Raw genomic sequence first — 19,938 nt, forward strand, 5'->3', positions numbered from 1 at the left:
CACAAAGAGTCGGACATGACTGAGAGACTGAACAACAACACTCCCAGGTAGGTCACCCACAAACAGGAGGATAGTCACAATTGCAGAGGTTCCCACCAAGAAGTAAGAGGTTCAAGCCCCACTTGGGCTTCCCAGTTTAGGGTCCTGCACCAGAAGATGAGCCCCCAGCACGTCTGCCTTTGTGAACAGGAGAGCTGGAGGGCTATAGGAAACAGAGACTCCTCTCTTAAAAGGTGCACATAAAATCTCACACTCTGAATGCTAGCTCAGAGGCAGTAGTCAAAAGGAGCCTAGGTCAGACCTACTTGCTAATCTTGGAGAGCCTCCCAGAGAGGCAGGAAGCAGCTGGACCTCCAAGGGATAAAGACACTGGTAGCAGCCTTTTCCGCGAGCTTCTTCTACCACAATGACACCAGCACTGCCAAGCTCTATTTCAGAATCCTTCCACTAGCAAACCTCTGCTGGGGGCTTATTCACCCACCAGTGGGTTGGCAGCAGCCCCTCCCTCACAACCCAGGCCACACAGAGAGCTGCGGATGGACTCAGCCCTGCCCTCCAGTGGTCCAGCAGCAGTTGCACCCCCTCACCGGGCTGCTCACCCAAACCACACAGCAAGCCTATCCCACCCTTCAGTAAGAGGCAGCACCTTGCAACCAAGTGAATCAGGGGCCAGCCCCCTCACCAGCATGCCCACAGTAGTCAGCCCTGCCACAATAGAAGGGCACACGCAGCCCACACAGGGGGCATATAGCTCTGGTGATCAGAGGGGAGCATGTGGCTGAGCCCCCTAGGACATCTACATAAGGCCACTACTCCAAGATTGGGAAACAAAACTGACCTACTTAACACATAGAAATAAAGAAAATTAGGCAAAATGAAGAGAGTGTAACAAGAGACAGAGAAGGACATTACATAGTGGTAAAGGGATCAACCCGACAAGAAGATATAACAATTGTAAATATATGTGCACCGAACCCAGGAGCACCTAAATACATAAAGCAAATATTAACAGACATAAACAGAGAAATCAACAGTAATACAATAATAACAGTAGGGAACATTAACACTCCACTTGCGTCAATGGGCTTGCCAGCATTTAACATTTTCAAACTCAAATCTTAGACATTTTAATGGATGTGTAGTGGCACCTCATTATCCCACGGACTAGAGATATTCATCGTCTTTTTATGTGCTTATTGGCCACTGATACTTTTTCCTTCACGAAATGGCCATACAAATCTTTGGCTATTTTAAAAATTAGGTTGAAATAGATATTCATATTGGAGGAGGCAATGGCACCCCACTCCAGTACTCTTGCCTGGAAAATCCCATGGACTGAGGAGCCCGGTGGGCTGCAGTCCATGGGGTCGCTAAGAGTTGGACACGACTGAGCGACTTCACTTTCACTTTTCTCTTTCATGCATTGGAGAAGGAAATGGCAACCCACTCCAGTGTTCTTGCCTGGAGAATCCCAGGGACGGGGGAGCCTGGTGGGCTGCTGTCTATGGGGTCGCACAGAGTCAACACGACTGAAGCAACTTAGCAGCAGCAGCAGCAGACATTCATATGGGCTTCCCTAGAAGCTCAGCTGGTAAAGAATCTGCCTGCAATGCAGAAGACCCCAGTTCGATTCCTGGGTTGAGAAGAGCCCCTGGAGGAGGGCATGGGCAACTACTCCAATATTTTTTCCTGGAGAATCCCATGAACAGGGGAGCCTGGCGGGCTACAGTCCATGGGGTGGCAAAAAGACAGACATGACTGAGCGACTAAGCACAGCACAGGCATTCATATATTATCAAATGAATTATACAATATCAAATAAATTATCTTTCAAATATTTCCCCCCAATCCATGACTCGCATTTGTTTATTTTTATTTTGGGCTGTGCTGGGTCTTCCTTGCTGCCTGTGGGCTTTCTCTAGTTGCGGCGAGCAAGGGCTACTCTTTGCTGTGGTGTGCAGGCTTCTCACTGCAGTGGTTTCTCTTGCTGCAGAGCATGGGCTCTAGGGAGCATGGGTTTCAATCGCTGAGGCTTGAGGGGTCTAGAGCTTGGGCTCAGGAGTTGTGGCACACAGGCTTAGTTGCTCCACAGCATGTGGGATCTTTTTCAGATGAGGGATTGAACAGTGTCCCCTGTATTACAAGGCGGACTCTTAACCACTGGACCACCAGTGAAGCCCTGTATGTTTTTAGCTCTGCCCTTTGATGGGCAAAAGTTTTTAATATTGATGAAATTAATCACTGTTGTTCCTTAATGACAAGCTTCCTTGTCTCTTTATCTAAGAAATCTTTGGCTAACCCAACGTCACAAAGTTTTCCCTATGTTTTCTTCTAGAAGTTTTATAGATTTAGCTCTCATGTTCAGTTCTATGATCCATTTCAAGTTAATTTTTGTATACGGAGTAAAAGAAAATTGAAAAGAGTGTTGTTTCTTTCTATTCAGACAACCATTTGCTCAAATGCTATTTATTGAAATGATTATCCTTTTCTCATTGAATGATGTTGGCACCTATGTCAAAGATATGTATGGCTCTATTTCTCAATTCTCTAGTCAGTTCCACTGATCTACATGTGTACCAGTGTACAAAATATCACACTGTGCATGATACCACACAATATGTGTACAAATACAATGCTCAAGATTACTGAAGCTTCATAGTAAATCTATAATCAGTTCAGTTGCTCAGTCGTGTCTGACTCTTTGCAACCCCATGAACTGAAGCACGCCAGGCCTCTCTGTCCATCACCAACTCTCAGAACCTACACAGACTCATGTCCATTGAGTAAGTGATGCCATCCAACCGTCTCATCTGTCATCCCCTTCTCCTCCTGCCCTCAATCTTTCTCAGCATCAGGGTCTTTTCTAATGAGTCAGTTATTCGCATCAGGTGGCCAAAGTATTGGCGTTTCAGCTTCAACATCAGTCCTTCCAATGAATACTCAGGACTGATCTCCTTTAGGATGGACTGGTTGGATTTCCTTGCAGTCCAGGGGACTCTCAAGAGTCTTCTCCAACACCACAGTTCAAAAGCATCAATTCTTCGGCACTCAGCTTTCTTTATAGTTCAACTCTCACATCCATACATGACCACTGGAAAAACCATAGCCTTGACTAGATGGACCTTTGTTGGCAAAGTAATGTCTCTGCTTCTTAATATGCTGTCTAGGTTGGTCATAACTTTTCTTCCAAGGAGTAAGCGTCTTTTAATTTCATGGCTGCAATCACCATCTGCAGTGATTTTGGAGCCCCCAAAAATAAAGTCTGACACTGTTTCCCCATCTATTTGCCATGAAGTGACGGGACCAGATGCCATGATCTTAATTTTCTGAATGTTGAGCTTTAAGTCAACTTTTTCACTCTCCTCTTTCACTTTCATGAAGAGGCTCTTTAGTTCTTCTTCACTTTCTGCCATAAGGGTGGTGTCATCTGCATATGAGGTGGTATATATCCATCTTTGTCTTTTTTGTCAAAATTATTTTGGTTGTTCAAGGTCTTCATGTTTCCATTCAAACTTTAGAATCAGTTTGTACATTCCTTCAGAAAATTTTGCTATGATTAGTTGAAAATGTATTGAATCTAGAGATCAGGCTGAGAAGAACATCTTAAAAATATTGAGCTTTCTAATTCACAAACATGTATATCTATTCATTTATTTAGATCTTAATTTCCCTCTACAATGTTTGCTGTTTTCAGTGTGTAAGTCTCATCTATCTTTTGTTAACTTTATTATTTCACTTTTTAGGCTATTATAAATGGAACTGATTACTTAATTTTTCTAATTGGTAACTTACAGTTTATAGAAATGTAATTAATTTTGTATGTTGACTTTGTAGCCTGTAACTTGGCTAACTTCATATATTAGTTCTAATGGCTTTTTGGTAAATTTCTTAGGATCTTCTACATACACAATCATGTTGCTTGAAACATAGTTTTACTTTTTATTATCCAAACCGTGTATCTGTTGTTATTGTTTCTTGCCTTGTTGCACTAGCTAAGATTTCAAGTACAGTGATGACTAGGAGTGATGAACATAGACATTCCTGATTTTAGGCAGAAAGCACTGAGTTTTCACCAATGAGCAAGATGTTAGCCTTAGGGACTTTTGTAGATGTCCTTAGCCAGGTAAAGAAGTTTCCTTTGCTTCTTATATTGCTGGGTATTTTTATCTTCAATGGGTGTAGAATTTTTTCAATGTTTTCCCTTTATTTATTCAAATGATCATATCATTATCTACTTTGTTCTATTAATGTAGTAAATTACATCAATTAATATTAAGCTAACCTTAAATTTCTGGTATAAATGGCACTTGCTCATGATGTATTATCCTTTTTAACATATTGTTGAAATTAATTTGATAAAATTTTATTAAGGATTTTTTTGCATCTATGTTAATAAGGTCCATAGTTTTATTTCTTGTAATATGATTGTTTGGTTTTGGTATCAGAGTAATACTAGCCTCAAAAAATGAGCTGGAAAAGTTTTCTTTCCTGTAATATTTTCAGAAAGATTTTTGTATAGAATTGGTACTCCTTCTTCCATAAATGTTAGAGCAAATTCACCAGTGAATTCATCTGAATTTCTAGTTTTCTTTGTGGGAAAATTTTTAATTATAAATTTAATTTTGGTAATTGATATGAGACTATTCAAATTCTCCAGTTTTTGTTGAGTCAGTTTTGGTCATCTGTGTCTCTCGGGGATTTATCCATTTATCTAAGTTGTCAGACTCACTGGCATACAGTTTTTGATAATGTTTTGTTATTATTTGAAGGATAATGAAAACCCATTCTTCATCTTAAAAAATTTTTTATACAGAAGCTACTCTTTAATTTCTGTTTCAAGAAGTGACTACAGCTCTAGTACTATTAAGAATTGGTAGAAGGGAAATTTCATAATTAAATAAAAGATAATTTAAAACACTTTTTATTGAAGTATATAGTTGATTTACAATGTTGTGTTAGTTTCAGGTATACAGCAAAGTGACTCAGTTTTGTATTTATATATACATATATATGTTTATATATATTCTTCTTCAGATTCTTCTCCATTATAGGCTATCACAAGATATTGAATGCAGTTTCCTTTAATCTTGATATTGGTAATTTGTATCTCAATGTACTTAGCTATGAGTTTATCAACTGTATTTGAACAGATTCATATTTTATTTCAGTGATTTTTCTCTGTGCATTTCCTATTTCACTGATTTCTGCTCTTTATAATTTTCTTCCCTCTATTTATATTGTGTGTATGTTGGTCTTGTTTTTCTAGTTTCTTATGATGAGAATTTAGATAATTACTTGCAGATTTTTTTTGTCTTTTCTAATATAAACACTTAGTGGTAAATTGTCCTCTAAGTGATGTTTTACCTGCATCCCACAAAGTTTGACATGTTGTATCTTTACTATCACTCAGGACAAAATGTTTTCTAATTTTCCTTGTGATTTCTTCTTTGATTCATGAATTATTTAGAAGTATGTTGCTTATGGGGAGAGGGGAGGAGAGGAGAGATGTATGGAAAGAGTAACAAGGAAATGTACATTACTATATGTAAAATACATAGCCAAGGGGAATTTGCTCTATGGCTCAGGAAACTCAAACAGGGGCTCTGTATCAACCTAGAGGGGTGAGATGGAGAGGGAGATGGGAGGGAGTTTTAAAAGGGATGGGATATATGCATACCTATCACTGATTCATGTTGAGGTTTGCCAGAAAGCAACAAAATTCTGTACAGCAATTATCCCTCAATAAAAAAATAAATAAATTTTTTTAAAAAAAGAAGTATAATTCCAAGTACTTAAGGATTTCCTAATGATTTTATTCTCAATTGCTCTCTATTTAATTCATTTTGGGGGGTATTAAAAATCTACTAAGACTTGTTTTGTGGCCTAGTACTTAAACTATCTTAATGACCACTCCATGTACATATGGAAAGAACATGTATATTGCAGTTGTTCAGGGTAGTGTTCTATAAATACTAGTTAGCTTGGAGTGGTTGATGGTATGGTTCATATCTTCTATATCTTTGCTAATATTTTATATAGCTATTCTATCAGTTACTTAGAGTTCACTGTAATTGTCATCTGTGATTCTGGAATTGTCAGTTTTTCCCTCTAATCTGTCTATGTTGCTTTATGTATACTAAAGCTCTGTTATTAGGTGCACACACATTTTTGATTTTTAGACTTGCCTGATGACTTGACCTTTTAAAAAATCACTGTGCAATGTAATAATCTCACCAGCATTGATGTTATTTTCCAAACATCTTTTAGTTCTCTTTTGTAATTACTTCAAATTCTCCATAAGGACACTTAGGTTTGAACTTCAAAGGATGTAGACCACTAAATATCCTTTCCACTTGTACTGAAATGTCATTATCTCCTCCCAGCTCTTGCACATTGAAGATCCCAGGTGGCTCTAACTTAATAGCAAAGGAAAAAATGTTTAGTAATCTGTATGTTGGTAAGATTTTCATTAACCGTTCTCATTTTTGCTGGGTTTGTGACATTCCAAACAGACAGAGATTATGTGGGACCAGTGGTTAACTACAGAATATTAAGTAGACGGATCAATGCAGAGTGATTTTTTTTTAAATGATCCATTTCAAGAGAAACACTGGATTTCAAATTGATCTCCAAGAAGTGGACAACTGAAAGTTAGTATGAATCTACAATAAAATTCAGTTAAATGACAATTAGAGAATGGAACACAGACTTCAATTTTTTATAGAAGAATCTTAAAGTATAGTCACTATTTCACTTCAGAACAAATGAGGCGGAAGCAGTTTCAGTTCTGAAACTACTACAGAGCATTTAGCAAGAGGACATCTACCTCGAGGCATTTACTATTACGCAGCTTTGTATGTATGTATGTATGTATGTGTCAAATATCTGTGCGCTTTTTTTCCTCTCAGTTATTTGGGAAACTTCAAAAAGGCCAGTCACATGCAAACCTTTTCAAGCATATTGCTAGACTGCAATGTGAATAAACTGTGTTGTGAGTAAGTACAGAAAAACATTTATATAGAGCTTAGATAGCTCAGTGATCTTTATGAGACCATGACTGTTCTAAATATCTGTAATTTTCAAAAGTTGTGTCAATGTACCTAAGAAAACGGTAAAGACAAAATAAAACATTGTGACCTGAACACCTACTGTTGGTAACTGCCCAAACCTGTCGGGGTGTTTTGGTAGCAAGTCATCTACAGAGCAAGCAAATCCAAATATGCAGAGTGCCCACTAAGTAACAGCTGACTCCTTACAGTTATTAAATTTAATACTCATAAAACACCATGCTATTGTTGCATTCCTTTTGCATGTGAAACCAGACTTTGAAAGATTAAGTGGCTCACCAAAGGCCACACAGCTGTAAGCAGTAGTTATGGGATCTGAGCCCCAATCTCCTAACACTAGACATAGTATTGGTTCTACTTTGCCAGAGAAACCTATATATAGATCAGGAGTTGGCAAACCTTTTCTGTAAAAGGCCAGAACCTTTAAGCTTTGCAAATCATATCGTCTCTTAACTCCACTCTTGTAATAAGTAAATAGCTATAGATAATATGTAAGTAAATGAGTCTTACCCTGATGATGGGAAAGATTGAAGGCAAAAGGAAAAAGGGGCAGTGGAGGATAAGATGGTTAGATAGTATCAATGACTTAATGGACATGAATCTGAGCAAACTCCAGGAGCTAGGGGAGGACAGAGGAGCCTGGCGTGTTACAGTCCATGGGGTTACAAAGAGTCGGATATAACTTAACAACAGAACAACAACAACAAAATGGGTCTAGTTGTGCTCCAATAAAACTTTACAAAAGTAGGTTGTGGACTGGATTTGGCCCAGGAGTTGTGGTTTGCTGATCCCTGCTATAGATTAAAAACATACAAGCAAACCATAAAAGAATTAGGTTCTAAAGTTTCAGAGGTATTTTTCATTACTGCTCCACTTAGTCTACTTGATTACAAACAATAATTGTGATTTCACTGTAAATTCATCTTCCAGTTTCTAGCTCTTCCACAGTGCCAACTTTCCTCTCCCCAATACAAATTCCAGCTTTCATGATAGTCACTGTAAGGGAGTGATCAACACTTTTTGTTAGTGAGGACCAGTGCAGGAGATGTTTTTTCCCGCTACTCAGAAAAAATGACTTTCAGTTCAGTTCAGTTCAGTCGCTCAGTCGTGTCCGACTCTTTGCGACCGCATGATTCACAGCAGGCCAGGCCTCCCTGTCCATCAGCATCTCCCAGAGTTCACTCAGACTCACGTCCATTGAGTCCGTGATGCCATCCAGCCATCTCATCCTGGGTCGTCCCCTTCTCCTCCTGCCCCCAATCTCTCCCAGCATCAGAGTCTTTTCCAATGAGTCAACTCTTCTCATGAGGTGGCCAAAGTACTGGAGCTTCAGCTTTAGCATCATTCCTTCCAAAGAAATCCCAGGGTTGATCTCCTTCAGAATGGACTGGTTGGATCTCCTTGCAGTCCAAGGGACTCTCAAGAGTCTTCTCCAACACCACAGTTCCAAAGCATCAATTCTTCGGCGCTCAGCCTTCTTCACAGTCCAACTCTCACATCCATACATGACCACAGGAAAAACCATAGCCTTGACTAGACGGACCTTAGTAGGCAAAGTAATGTCTCTGCTTTTGACCATACTATCTAGGTTGGTCATAACTTTTCTTCCAAGGAGTAAGCGTCTTTTAATTTCATGGCTGCAGTCACCATCTGCAGTGATTTTGGAGCCCCCAAAAATAAAGTCTGACACTGTTTCCACTGTTTCCCCATCTATTTCCCATGAAGTGATGGGACCAGATGCCATTATCTTCGTTTTCTGAATGTTGAGCTTTAAGCCAACTTTTTTGCTCTCCTCTTTCACTTTCATCAAGAGGCTTTTTAGCTCCTCTTCACTTTCTGCCATAAGGGTGGTGTCATCTGCATATCTGAGGTGATTGATATTTCTCCCGGCAATCTTGATTCCAGCTTGTGTTTCTTCCAGTCCAGCGTTTCTCATGATGTACTCTGCATATAAGTTAAAGAAGCAGGGTGACAATATACAGCCTTGACATACTCCTTTTCCTATTTGGAACCAGTCTGTTGTTCCATGTCCAGTTCTAAGTGTTGCTTCCTGACCTGCATACAGATTTCTCAAGAGGCAGGTTAGGTGGTCTGGTATTCCCATCTCTTTCAGAATTTTCCACAGTTTATTGTGATCCACACAGTCAAAGGCTTTGGCATAGTCAATAAAGCAGAAATAGATTACTTTACTGGACCCCAAAATGAAAAACAGTTTCCTGCTTTATTGAATATTTTTAAATGCTAATAAAAAATGGGTACTTGGTTTTAGTTATCAAAATGGTAATGTAAATGAACTTATGGACAAAACAGAAACAGACTCACAGAAAACAAACATTGTGACTAAAGAGGAAATGTGGGGGAAGGATAAATTAGGAGTTTATGATGAACATATCCATACTACTATGTATAAAACAGATAATAAACAAGGACCTACTGTATTGCACAGGAAACTCTACTCAAGATTCTGTAACAACCTATATAGGAAAAGAACCTGAAAAAGAATGTATATATGTATGTGTATAAGAATCATTTGCTGTACACCTGAAATTAACAACACTGTAAATAAACTATACTCCAATACTAAATAATTAAATTTTAAAATTGTTAATGTGGAGCAACAGTCATCTTTCCAATCTATGTACTTTAGGATTCAAAACTTGTCTTCTTATACATTATTTCATTTATCTTTGAAGCAAATTCTGAAGTAAGTATTATTATGGAGAAACTGATGCAGAGGTTAAGCGACTCACCCAGAGTCACTTCCTTCTCTTCTGGGTAAAACTGAACAAGCAAGTACTATGCTGGGTGCAAGGAATAAGGAGATAAACAAAATCATACATGCTTGCCTTTGTTCCTATCCTCTTTGTTGATACTTGGCCTCCACCAAAATCCACATACCTCATAAGCAAGTTTGAAAAGAGTTTTCTAGTGACTACCCAGGTAGTTTTTTCCCTCCAGGCCTCTACCTCGTTAAACTGAAAGGTGTACTTGAAATTTGATCAGATACTTTTCTGGAAAACCAAACAAGGCGTGGAGCTCTCTGGTTTTGGGCTTCTCATCACCATTTATAAGTCCCTCCAGCAACTCATTGACACTATTACAAATTAGCATTTTCAAAATTCAATGTCAAGTGAGTTATTATTTTGTTTACTACTTTTTCTGGAAGTTAGTTTTATTTCCTCAAATATATTCTATGCAGTCTCTACTCTTTCTATTCCCTGTAAACTGACATTATTTACTATATTCTTTTCATCTGTCAATATTCATTTTGCATACAGTCAGTCCCCTGTGTCTACTGGCCTTTCTTCAACTAATTACAAAGAGTGTAATATCTGAAGCGAGGTCCTTGCTTGATCCATCGCATTACTTGGTCATACACATTTCTTTAGGATCTGATATCAACTCTTGCAGATTCTGTTGAGTTGCTAATTCACATAGCTGTCCTAGGGCTTCCCTGGTGGCTCAGCGGTAAAGATTCCGCCTGCAAGGCAGGAGTCCTGGTTCTGATCCCTGGGTCAGGAAGCTCCCCTGGAGGAGGGCATGGCAACCCACTCCAGTACTCTTGCCTGGAGAATCCCATGGACAGAGGAGCCTGGGGGGCTACAGCCCATGGGGTCGCAAAGCGTCAGACGTGACTAAAGCGACTTACGTGCACGCACGTTCACAGCTGCCTAACGTCCTCACGGAGTACATCTGGGAATCTATGGCATTTTTCACTTCAGGTATGGATTGTTGTTTTTTGTTTTATTACAAGAAGATAGAGCCACGCAAAGAGTCATTCCATTTCAGTCAGCCATGAATGAAAGTTTCTTAGCCTGCTTACCTCTGCAATCAGATCATGCAGCTCTCCTTCACTAGGGCAGCATCCTAATGACCGGATAATTGTTCCGACCTCTCTGGGGGAAAAAAAAGTAGTCAATTGTTTTAGAATATAACCTCTGAAAAAACAAGCACTACGTTTCTCTAAATTATTTCAGAGCAGGTGTAGCACAGCAAACAAAGTCATGTCATAAACATTGCCTCAGGAGGATGGAAGATACTTTCTGAGGAAAGGAAAAGGCAGACAAGTGAACCCAAGAGAGAAAGAAGTGTTTGTGGTGACTGGCAAGTGCAAACCCTGCCACCTCCGAACTGGTTTTAGGTGTTACTTAATTCTTCTGAGCCACAGTGTCCACATCTGTAAAATGAGGATGATGATGCCTAATGGGGTGAAGTCTAGAGGCAGGGTACCTAAGAGCAGCACCTCTAGTGGCAGACTGCTGCTGCTGTTTAGTCGCTAAGTCATGTCCGACTGTTTTGAGACCCCACGGGCCCACCATGGGCACACCAGTCTCCTATATCCTGGGATTTCCCAGGCAAGAATACTGGAGCGGGCTGCCATTTCCTTCTCCCGGGGATCTTCCCGACCCAGGGGTCAAACCCTCGCCTCTTGCACCTCTTCCTCCGCAGGCAGATTCTTTACGGCTGAGCCGCTGGGGAGGCCGCTGGCAGACTGCTGGGGGTCCACCTCCAGCCCTCTAATTTGCTAGGCTGGGCAGGGGAGTCTGCATGCATAAGCCTACTTGGCAGGTGGCACAGACTCTTCCTTGAAATACCCAGAACTGGGCTGAGAACACTCTAGCAGTCACCACCATAACATAAAGCACAGCTCTTGACAGAGTAGCCACTCAACAAATATTAGTCATTCCTCACCCCCTGCCCCATAGGAATGTAATTCAATTTAACAATAACCTGAGAAAAGTATAAGCTATATTCAGTACTCCCTGGATGCTCAGACAGGGGATTTATAATAGATTATTAAATATTTTCATTTAAAATGGTTAACAAGTTGTGATATTGTGAAAGTTAACTTGTTCAACTTAACTAGATGTTAATGTTAACTAATGTTAACAACTTAACTAATGTTCACTTAACTAAAATATTTAACTTCTTTACCACTCTGGCTAATATCTGTGGTATTATATTTACTCTCTATTTTACAGAGAAAACATTTTAAATAAGAATTTTTAAGTTCTTCAGGAGGCTGAAGGATGAGTATCAAGAGAAAAACCTGAAGTCAATAACTGTGGAATACAGGATTCTTGGTGTTCACTGACTGAAATTTGAAAGCCAACTAAACATGTAATGTTTTCACGTCAACTCTATTTCATACCTCCCTGAGCTCCTTAGTCTCACTGCTTTTCATGCCCACATGCCTCACTGAGGCAGGATCTGAACATGATGCTGTTACTAGAGACTAAAAGTATTTTACAAGATTATACCTTCTCTCAAGAAGCAGTTAAAGATGACCCATGAAACTGGCCAAGACCAACGTAGTAACATTCTGTAACATTAGACTGGCTATTGCACACATTAGAACAAATAGTTAATGAGGCAGGGACCAAAAAATGTAATTTGATAAACAGTCATGGATTTATCGCCTCCATAACCTTCTAGATCTTCTGTTCTGTGAATCAGAGAACTGCTTCAACTCCAGACTCAGAAGGATAAGAATAATGGCTGCCTTAACTCGTAGAAACAAAGGGAAGACAGGGACGTGAGGAGGGTAGCGTTTGTATGCCCCTGCAGGTTAGAAATCCTGGGGAGGTGGGCTGGGGGGAAGGAAGAGAAATTTCAGGCCTGCACCATGCAGTACAGGAGCTGCTACCTCCACTGGCTACAGAGCACTGGAAATGTGACCAGTCCAGATTGAAAAGGGCTCCAAGTGAAAAGTCCATATGGATTTCAAAAACTAGTATAAAAAATGTAAAACATCCATTAATAATTTTTAATTGATAACATGTTGAAACCATATTTTAGATATATTGGTCAAATAAAACACATCGTTTTACCTGTTTCTCTTTTACTTTTTAAAAATACAACTAAACCAATACACTATTGTAAAGTAATTAGCTTCCAATTAAAATAAATAAATTCATATTTAAAAATAAATAAAAATACAACTACTAGAAATGTTTGAATTATATATGCAATCCTCCTTTTGATGGTTCTTTTCTAGGGAGCAGCTGCCGTCATGACGCACTTTGTGAAGACAGGTACGGTACATAAAGAGAAAATTAGAATTGCATTGTGCTGTGTCAGCAATGTAATTGAACCCCCTGTGCCACTATGAGAAACTTTCAACCGTAATTATTTACTTACTAATTTACTGGCCACATGTCAAAGCATGCAGAATCTTAGTTTTCTGACCAGTTTTCCCCCTGCAGTAGAAGCACAGAGTCTTAACCACTGGACCTCCAGGGAATTCCCTCAACCATATTTAAATGAAGTCCTGGGTCGCTGACCCAGGTCTCACATCTTCTGCCTATATCCGAGAAACAGTAACAGGCTAACTTACTAGCTTTCGAAGGGGTTAAAATCAAAGGGTAGACTTGACATGTATAAAGATGCACAGGAGAAGATCTCGGCTGGAAACCCAGATCTGGTAACAAAGCCACGGGAGCAGAAGTGCTCCTCTAAGAAGAGTGCCTTGGCTGGAAGAGATGATGACCCAGGAAGAGCTCACAAGAGTACCTCCAATGACACAATGGTCCAGGGATGAGGAATCTGCACTAGACTCAGAGAAGAGGAGCCAGGAAATAAGCTGAAATTCAGGACAGGGTGATGTCATGGAAACTAAGGAAAGAGATGGAAAAAACTGAGTTATCTTTGGTGTTAAATGCTGCTGAAAGGTCAAGGAAGATAAGTTCTGAAAAACGTCCACTGGAATTAGTAAAGAAGGAGATCAGTTCTGACTTTTGACCAAGGATATTTCACCTGAAGGCTGAGGAGGAATCAGGGTTGAGGTGGATGGATCTGTGCAATGAAGGGGAAGAATTGATGTCTGGAGGGGGACACGGTGTCAAGGAAGATTTTTTGTTTTTTAAGACCAGAAAGATGTGAGCATGTTTAAATACCAATGGGCATGAGCCAGGGTGAAGCAGAAGACTGATTAGGGCACCATCAGCTGAACAGGTGGGCTTCCTGAGGAGGCAGGAAGGGCTGGGTCGGGGGCTTAGTGCTATATCCACGTGGCCATCTCACCTGAAGACCTGCCACCAGCAAGCTGCTTCCTATGAGAAGGTGGCAGATTCCTCCTTGCAGTCTTAGGAAATTTTACTCTGTCCCTCTTTCCACTTTGCTCTGAAGAACCCATCACCTTCTGCTTTCTGAGGGCACTGGGCAGGCAGACCACAGAAAACAAAGCCTGATGTCCTCTGAGCATCAAGGAGATTCTTTCTGTCTCGTCCTGATGATATAAGAGAAAAGGGCAAAGACCCTTCAGCTGAGGAGTCCATAGTGGCCTAGAGAACAATACATAACCTCAAGAGCTCTCCTGTACACAAACAACAGGGTCTCTAGCTCGCCCACCCTCTCTTTCATCGGAAAGCTAATTCCTCCTCTGTGCTCTGGGCTCTGGGAGCTGTGGTCCAGATCCCTGCAGCCAACCTGGGCATAGAGGAAGGGAGTGATGCCCGTGCCTTCAGGCCTAGACATCTCAGCAGCACAGCAGTTTCCTTGCCCTTGTTTTCCCTAAAGACTGCATTAGCCTCCTAGTACAATGAGGGCCCTGGTGACTCAGACAGTAAAAAATTGGCCTGCAGTGCGAGAGACCTGGGTTCAATCCCTGGGTTGGGAAGATCCCGTGGAGAAGGGAATAGCAACCCACTCCAGTATTGTTACCTGGAGAATTCCATGGACAGAGGATCCTGGTGGGCTACAGCCCATAGGGTCGTAAAGAGTTGAACAGGACTGAGCGACTAACACTAACTAACTGAGGACAATATGAGAGAAGAAAAGAAGGAGCCACCAAATTGCTAATGTTGAACTTTTCTGGTCTTGCACATGGTGAAATGGAACTGGATTAGGTTTAGAAAAACACAGGAACATGACACATCTTTTACCTCTAGTCTACTAGACTACTCTAGATACAGTTCATATCTATAACCCCAGTTCGTGGTTTGGGAATGAGATGCGAAGTCTTCTCTTTCTGTCTCCATTCTTTTCTGCTCCGCTTGCCCAGGGCCTGACCTACTGCACCAGCTCCCTTGCCCCCACGCTCCCAGTCCCAGTTGCCCAACACGAGGCAGAGCATTGCAGGTTTCCATTGCTGGATCACACACTGCCCAAAATGTGGGGGCTTAAACAACAACGAGGTCTTATTTTTTATAATTCTGTAGGCTGGCTCGATGGTTCCTCCACTGGTTTCCCCTGGGGTTCACTCATGCAGTGTTTAGCACTTAATTAATCTATCTACACATCGGGTTGCTCAATATTTCATAGTAAACTATTCAAAATTTCCATTATCACCACCCTGGATTTTGGGTCCCTTAACCTTCCATCCTGCCTGCTCTATTGATCCATAACCCTGGGCATCTCTGCGTCTCTAATTTTAATTTCCTATTTCTGCAAAGCACTGCTGGAAGAAAACAACAAAAAACGTGTGGCCCACTACAGATTCATGCCATCTAGCATCAAGTGTCCTGCATGTTGCCTGACAATCCTTTCTCTACATCTCCTGTTGATGCCCTAGCAAACCTCCCAAAGAGCTATCCTGAATCCTCTCTGGCCTCAAGCTCCAAAGCATGGCCTCCCTTAATCTCAGCAGAAAACCCTATCACCTGCTTCACCAAAGAAATGAAAACAGCTGAAGTTGGCACCATCACCGACCTTCCTCACTCAGCTCCGGTTGCTCTAACAATATACCACAGACTAGGAGAAAGCAATGGCACCCCACTCCAGTACTCTTGCCTGGAAAATCCCATGGATGGAGGAGCCTGGTGGGCTGCAATCCATGGGGTCGCTAAGAGTTGGACACAACTGAGCGACTTCACTTTCAGTTTTCACTTTCACGCACTGGAGAAGGAAATGGCAACCCACTCCAGTGTTCTTGCCTGGAGAATCCCAGGGACAGTGGAGCCTGGTGGGCTGTCACCTAAGGAACCACATAGAGTTGGACACGACTGAAGCGACTTAGCAGCAGCAGCAGCAGCAGCAGGGAACCTAAACCACAGATATTCATTTCTCCCAGTTCTAGAGGCTTGAAGTCTGAGATCAAAGCACTAACTGATTTGGGGTCTGGTGACAGTCCACATCCCAGCTTGCAGACGACCTTCTTCCTGCTGTGTCCTCACAAAGTGAGAAGAGAGCAAGCTTGGGTCTCCCTCTTCTTTGGGGGGCTCCACTCTCATGACCTCATCTAAACCTAATCACCTCTCAAAGGTCCCACCTCCAAATACCATCCTGTTGAGGGTAAGGGCCTCAATATATGAATCTGAGAAGGACTCAGACCTTCAGTCCATACCACCACCTTTCCATGCACTCCTCTCACACCACTGCAAGTGTGTACATGAAAGGGAAAGTGTTAGTCACTCCACTGTGTCCGACTCTTTGTGACCCCATGGACTGTAGCCCACCAGGCTCCTCTGTTCACGGAGTTCTCCAGGCAAGAATACTGGAGTGGGTTGCCATTCCCTTCTCCAGGGGATCGTCCCAACACAGGGATCGAACCTGGGTCTCATGAATTGCGGGATTCTTTACCATCTGGGCCACCAAGGAAGCAAACCTCCTTCCTTATGCTCTCAACCATGGAGGAAAAAAAAGCACTCTTCCTAACAAAGCTAACCCCACTCCGTTTTTCTTAGTTCCAGTCTTGGCTCTTGTTCTTGCCACATGTGCCTCTCTTTCAGCATCTTCATTCTTTCCTTTATTATTTGCTACCTCTCTGGCTATAAAACATTCACAATCTTCCTTTTCTTGAAAAAATTTCGATGGGTGCCCGACCACCTCCAACTATTCTATTTCTCAGCTTCCTTTTGCCATTACAATACTTAGAAATTATTCCTCTTGTAACTGTCGACTCCATTCCCCACTCATCCTCTCCATGTCTAACCCCTCTGCAAAAATACTTTCATCCCTGGCTCCCTACTCATCAGTCAGGCCAGGCCTCTCTCACTCCCCCTTCCCTTGCCTTCCCTTCAGCTGACCCTCTCTTCTTCCCGTAGCCCCTTTAAGTGCCCCCTGCTCAGTACCTCTGTTGCAGGATGATCTCTGCTGTTAAAAATATTAAAGGTGGCCCAAAGAATAAGGACTATCTTAGATTTGGACCAAAGAAGACCACTGGTATCTCAGTATGGAGTAGGAAATGGCAACCCACGCTGGTCTTCTTGCCTAGAGAATCCCACGAACAGAGGAACGTGGTGGGCTACAGTCCACAGTGTCACGAAGAGCTGGACACGACTGAGCGGCAGAGCACGCATGTGCAGTATCCTAGTAACAGCACTTAGAAGAAAGAGGAAGAACCCGCCACCACCACCAGCACGAGTGCCAGTGGTAAGAAAGTCTAGACCGGAAGTACAGAGTACACAGCTGTGGGGGATGCCCACTGAAGGAGACGCAGAGCACACCTGACAGCTCTGTCCGGCACATTCTATCAACTCCCTTAATCCTCAGGAAGTGGGCACTACTATGACCTCCATTTGCAGAGGAAGAAATTAAATCCCAAAGGCATTAAGGAATTGGCCCGAGGCCACATATAGCCAATATGTTAAAGCAATGACTCCCTTGGGACTAGGGAAATCTCGGGAGCTGGGGAGAAGTCTGACAAGGGGGCTACGCAGAGAACAGGGATGAGAACAGAAACAAAAGCCCTCACGGTGTGAGAAAAGAAGATTAACTAGCCTTCTGCCTTAGGAATGGACATCTCCTCTAAGACTTCTAGAAAGAACAGACTTTACATCTCATTCACCTCCCTTATAACATGATCATGATCTGTATGGATATGAGAAAAAATATCTCCTCACAATAGCTCTGTGCGGTAGGCACTGTTATCTTATATATGGGGGAAACTGAACCACAGAAACGTCTGGTAATTTTCCCAAGATCCTAGTAAGTAGCGGAATTGGGATTCAGACGCACACACAGGCTGGACTCCACACTCTTAACCACTGCACGCCACTATCTCTCATAAATCCCAACTGCACATTTAGTTAGACTTAAAAAAGAACTTGACCGTAACAAGGTGCTTCTACAGAAAGCTGTGGGTATGCCACCACGTGAAAGCCTTGAAGACAGATCCAGGGATCACAAGTTGATAACCAAACGAACAAATGTGGCCCTCAGATAAGGTTTTGCTTGCTTCTTTGTTTACAGATAGCATTCGTTTGCTTCTTTGTTTACAGGGACATATGTAAACATCATGAGAATGGTCCTGCACTTCTGATTCACATATCACAGGCATGTTCCATGTAGAAGTCTGTATACATCACTCCTGAAAAATGCCAACTTTGTACTGTTTAGGAATTTACTTGCAAGAAGCAGGGGAAGAAGCCAAATGGCTTCTTAAAGTTCTCCTCAAGTGCTTGACTCTAAGATTATTTTTAAACACACACACACACACACCACACAACCTATGGCTTATAAAAGAGAATGTTCTTATTCTCAGAATATACACATTCAAGTATTTAAGGGAAAAGGTCTCAGTGTCTACAACTTACTCTCAAAGTCTAGTAAAATGATACAAATCAATACCAGAAAAACAAACAACCCAATCAAAAAGTGGGAAAAAGACCTAAACAGACATTTCTCCAAAGAAGATATAAAGATGGCTAATAAACACATGAAAAGATGCTCAACATTGCTCATTATTAGAGAAATGCAAATCAAAGCTACAATGAGATATCACTTCACACTGGTCAGAATGGCCATCATCAAAAAATCTACAAACAATAAACACCAGAGAGGTTGTGAAGAAAAGGGAACCCTCTGCACTATTGGTGGGAATGCAAATTTATACAGCCAGTATGGAGAACAATAGGAAGAATCCTTTAAAAACTAGGAATAAAAACACCATATGATCCAGCAATACCACTACTAGGCATACACCCTGAGGAAATCAAAATTTAAAAAGACACATGTACCCCAGTGTTCACTGCAGCTCTATTTACAATAGCAAGGACATGGAAGCAACCTAGATGTCCATCAACAGATGAATGGATAAAGAAGCTGTGGTACATATATAAAATGGAATATTACTCAGCCATAAAAAGGAAACACACGTGAGTCAGTCCTAATGGGGTGGACGAACCTAGAGGGAAGTAAGTCAGAAAGAGAAAAACAAATGCCATATACTAACGCATAAATATGAAATCTAGAAAGATGGTACTGAGGAACTGTCTGCAGAGCAGCAATGGAGATACAGACATTGAGAACAGACTTATGGACACAGCTGGTGGGGGAGGAAGGAGAGGGCGGGAGGTATGAGAGAATAACATGGAAACATACATTACCATATGTAAAAGAGATAGCCAATGGGAATTTGCTATATGACTCAAGGAACTCAAACTGGGGCTTGGCAGCAACCTAGAGGGGTGGGATGGGGAGGAAGGCGGGAGCGATGTTCAAGTGGGAGGGGACATGGGTAAACCTACGGCTGATTCATGTTGATGTTTGGTGGAAACCAACACCACTGTGTGAAGCAATTATCCTTCCATTAAAAACAAAATTTAAAAAAGACTCTAGTAAAATGAAAATAATAGTAAAATACAAACATAAATATAAACATAATAAATATATAGGGAGAGAGCACACACATCAAAAGCAAGCGTGGCAAAAATGTTGGGAACTGGTGAATCTAAGTGAAAGTACACATGAGTTCAGTGTACCATTTATTATCTGTCTATAAGTCTGAAGTTTTTCAAGCTTCATTTCATTCTTGAAGTCAAAATCAAAGTAGTAAGAAACAATAACTGAAATTCTGCCTTGTATAAACTATTCATGAAACAATTTGCTCCTTTCATGTTATACAGTTTTTTATCATTTTGACTTGAAAAGTTGATTATTAAGGATGTCTTAGCCCTCAGTTTTGGAGAAGGCAATGGCACCCCACTCCAGT

At 41.3% G+C, this 19,938-nt stretch overlaps 1 protein-coding gene across 1 annotated transcript in view; it reads right to left on the reverse strand.

The window, feature by feature from the left end:
* The window catches only part of EFCAB2 (EF-hand calcium binding domain 2), a 117,507-nt gene that overhangs the window by 18,063 nt on the left and 79,506 nt on the right, over positions 1-19,938 (reverse strand). Inside the window, exon 3 of the mRNA XM_068986480.1 lies at positions 10,891-10,963. Coding sequence (XP_068842581.1) covers positions 10,891-10,963 — 73 coding nt within the window. The remainder of the gene's footprint in view (positions 1-10,890; positions 10,964-19,938) is intronic.

Source organism: Capricornis sumatraensis, chromosome 14 (genome assembly GCF_032405125.1).
Source record: "Capricornis sumatraensis isolate serow.1 chromosome 14, serow.2, whole genome shotgun sequence".
In the NCBI taxonomy this organism is placed as follows: domain Eukaryota; kingdom Metazoa; phylum Chordata; class Mammalia; order Artiodactyla; family Bovidae; genus Capricornis; species Capricornis sumatraensis.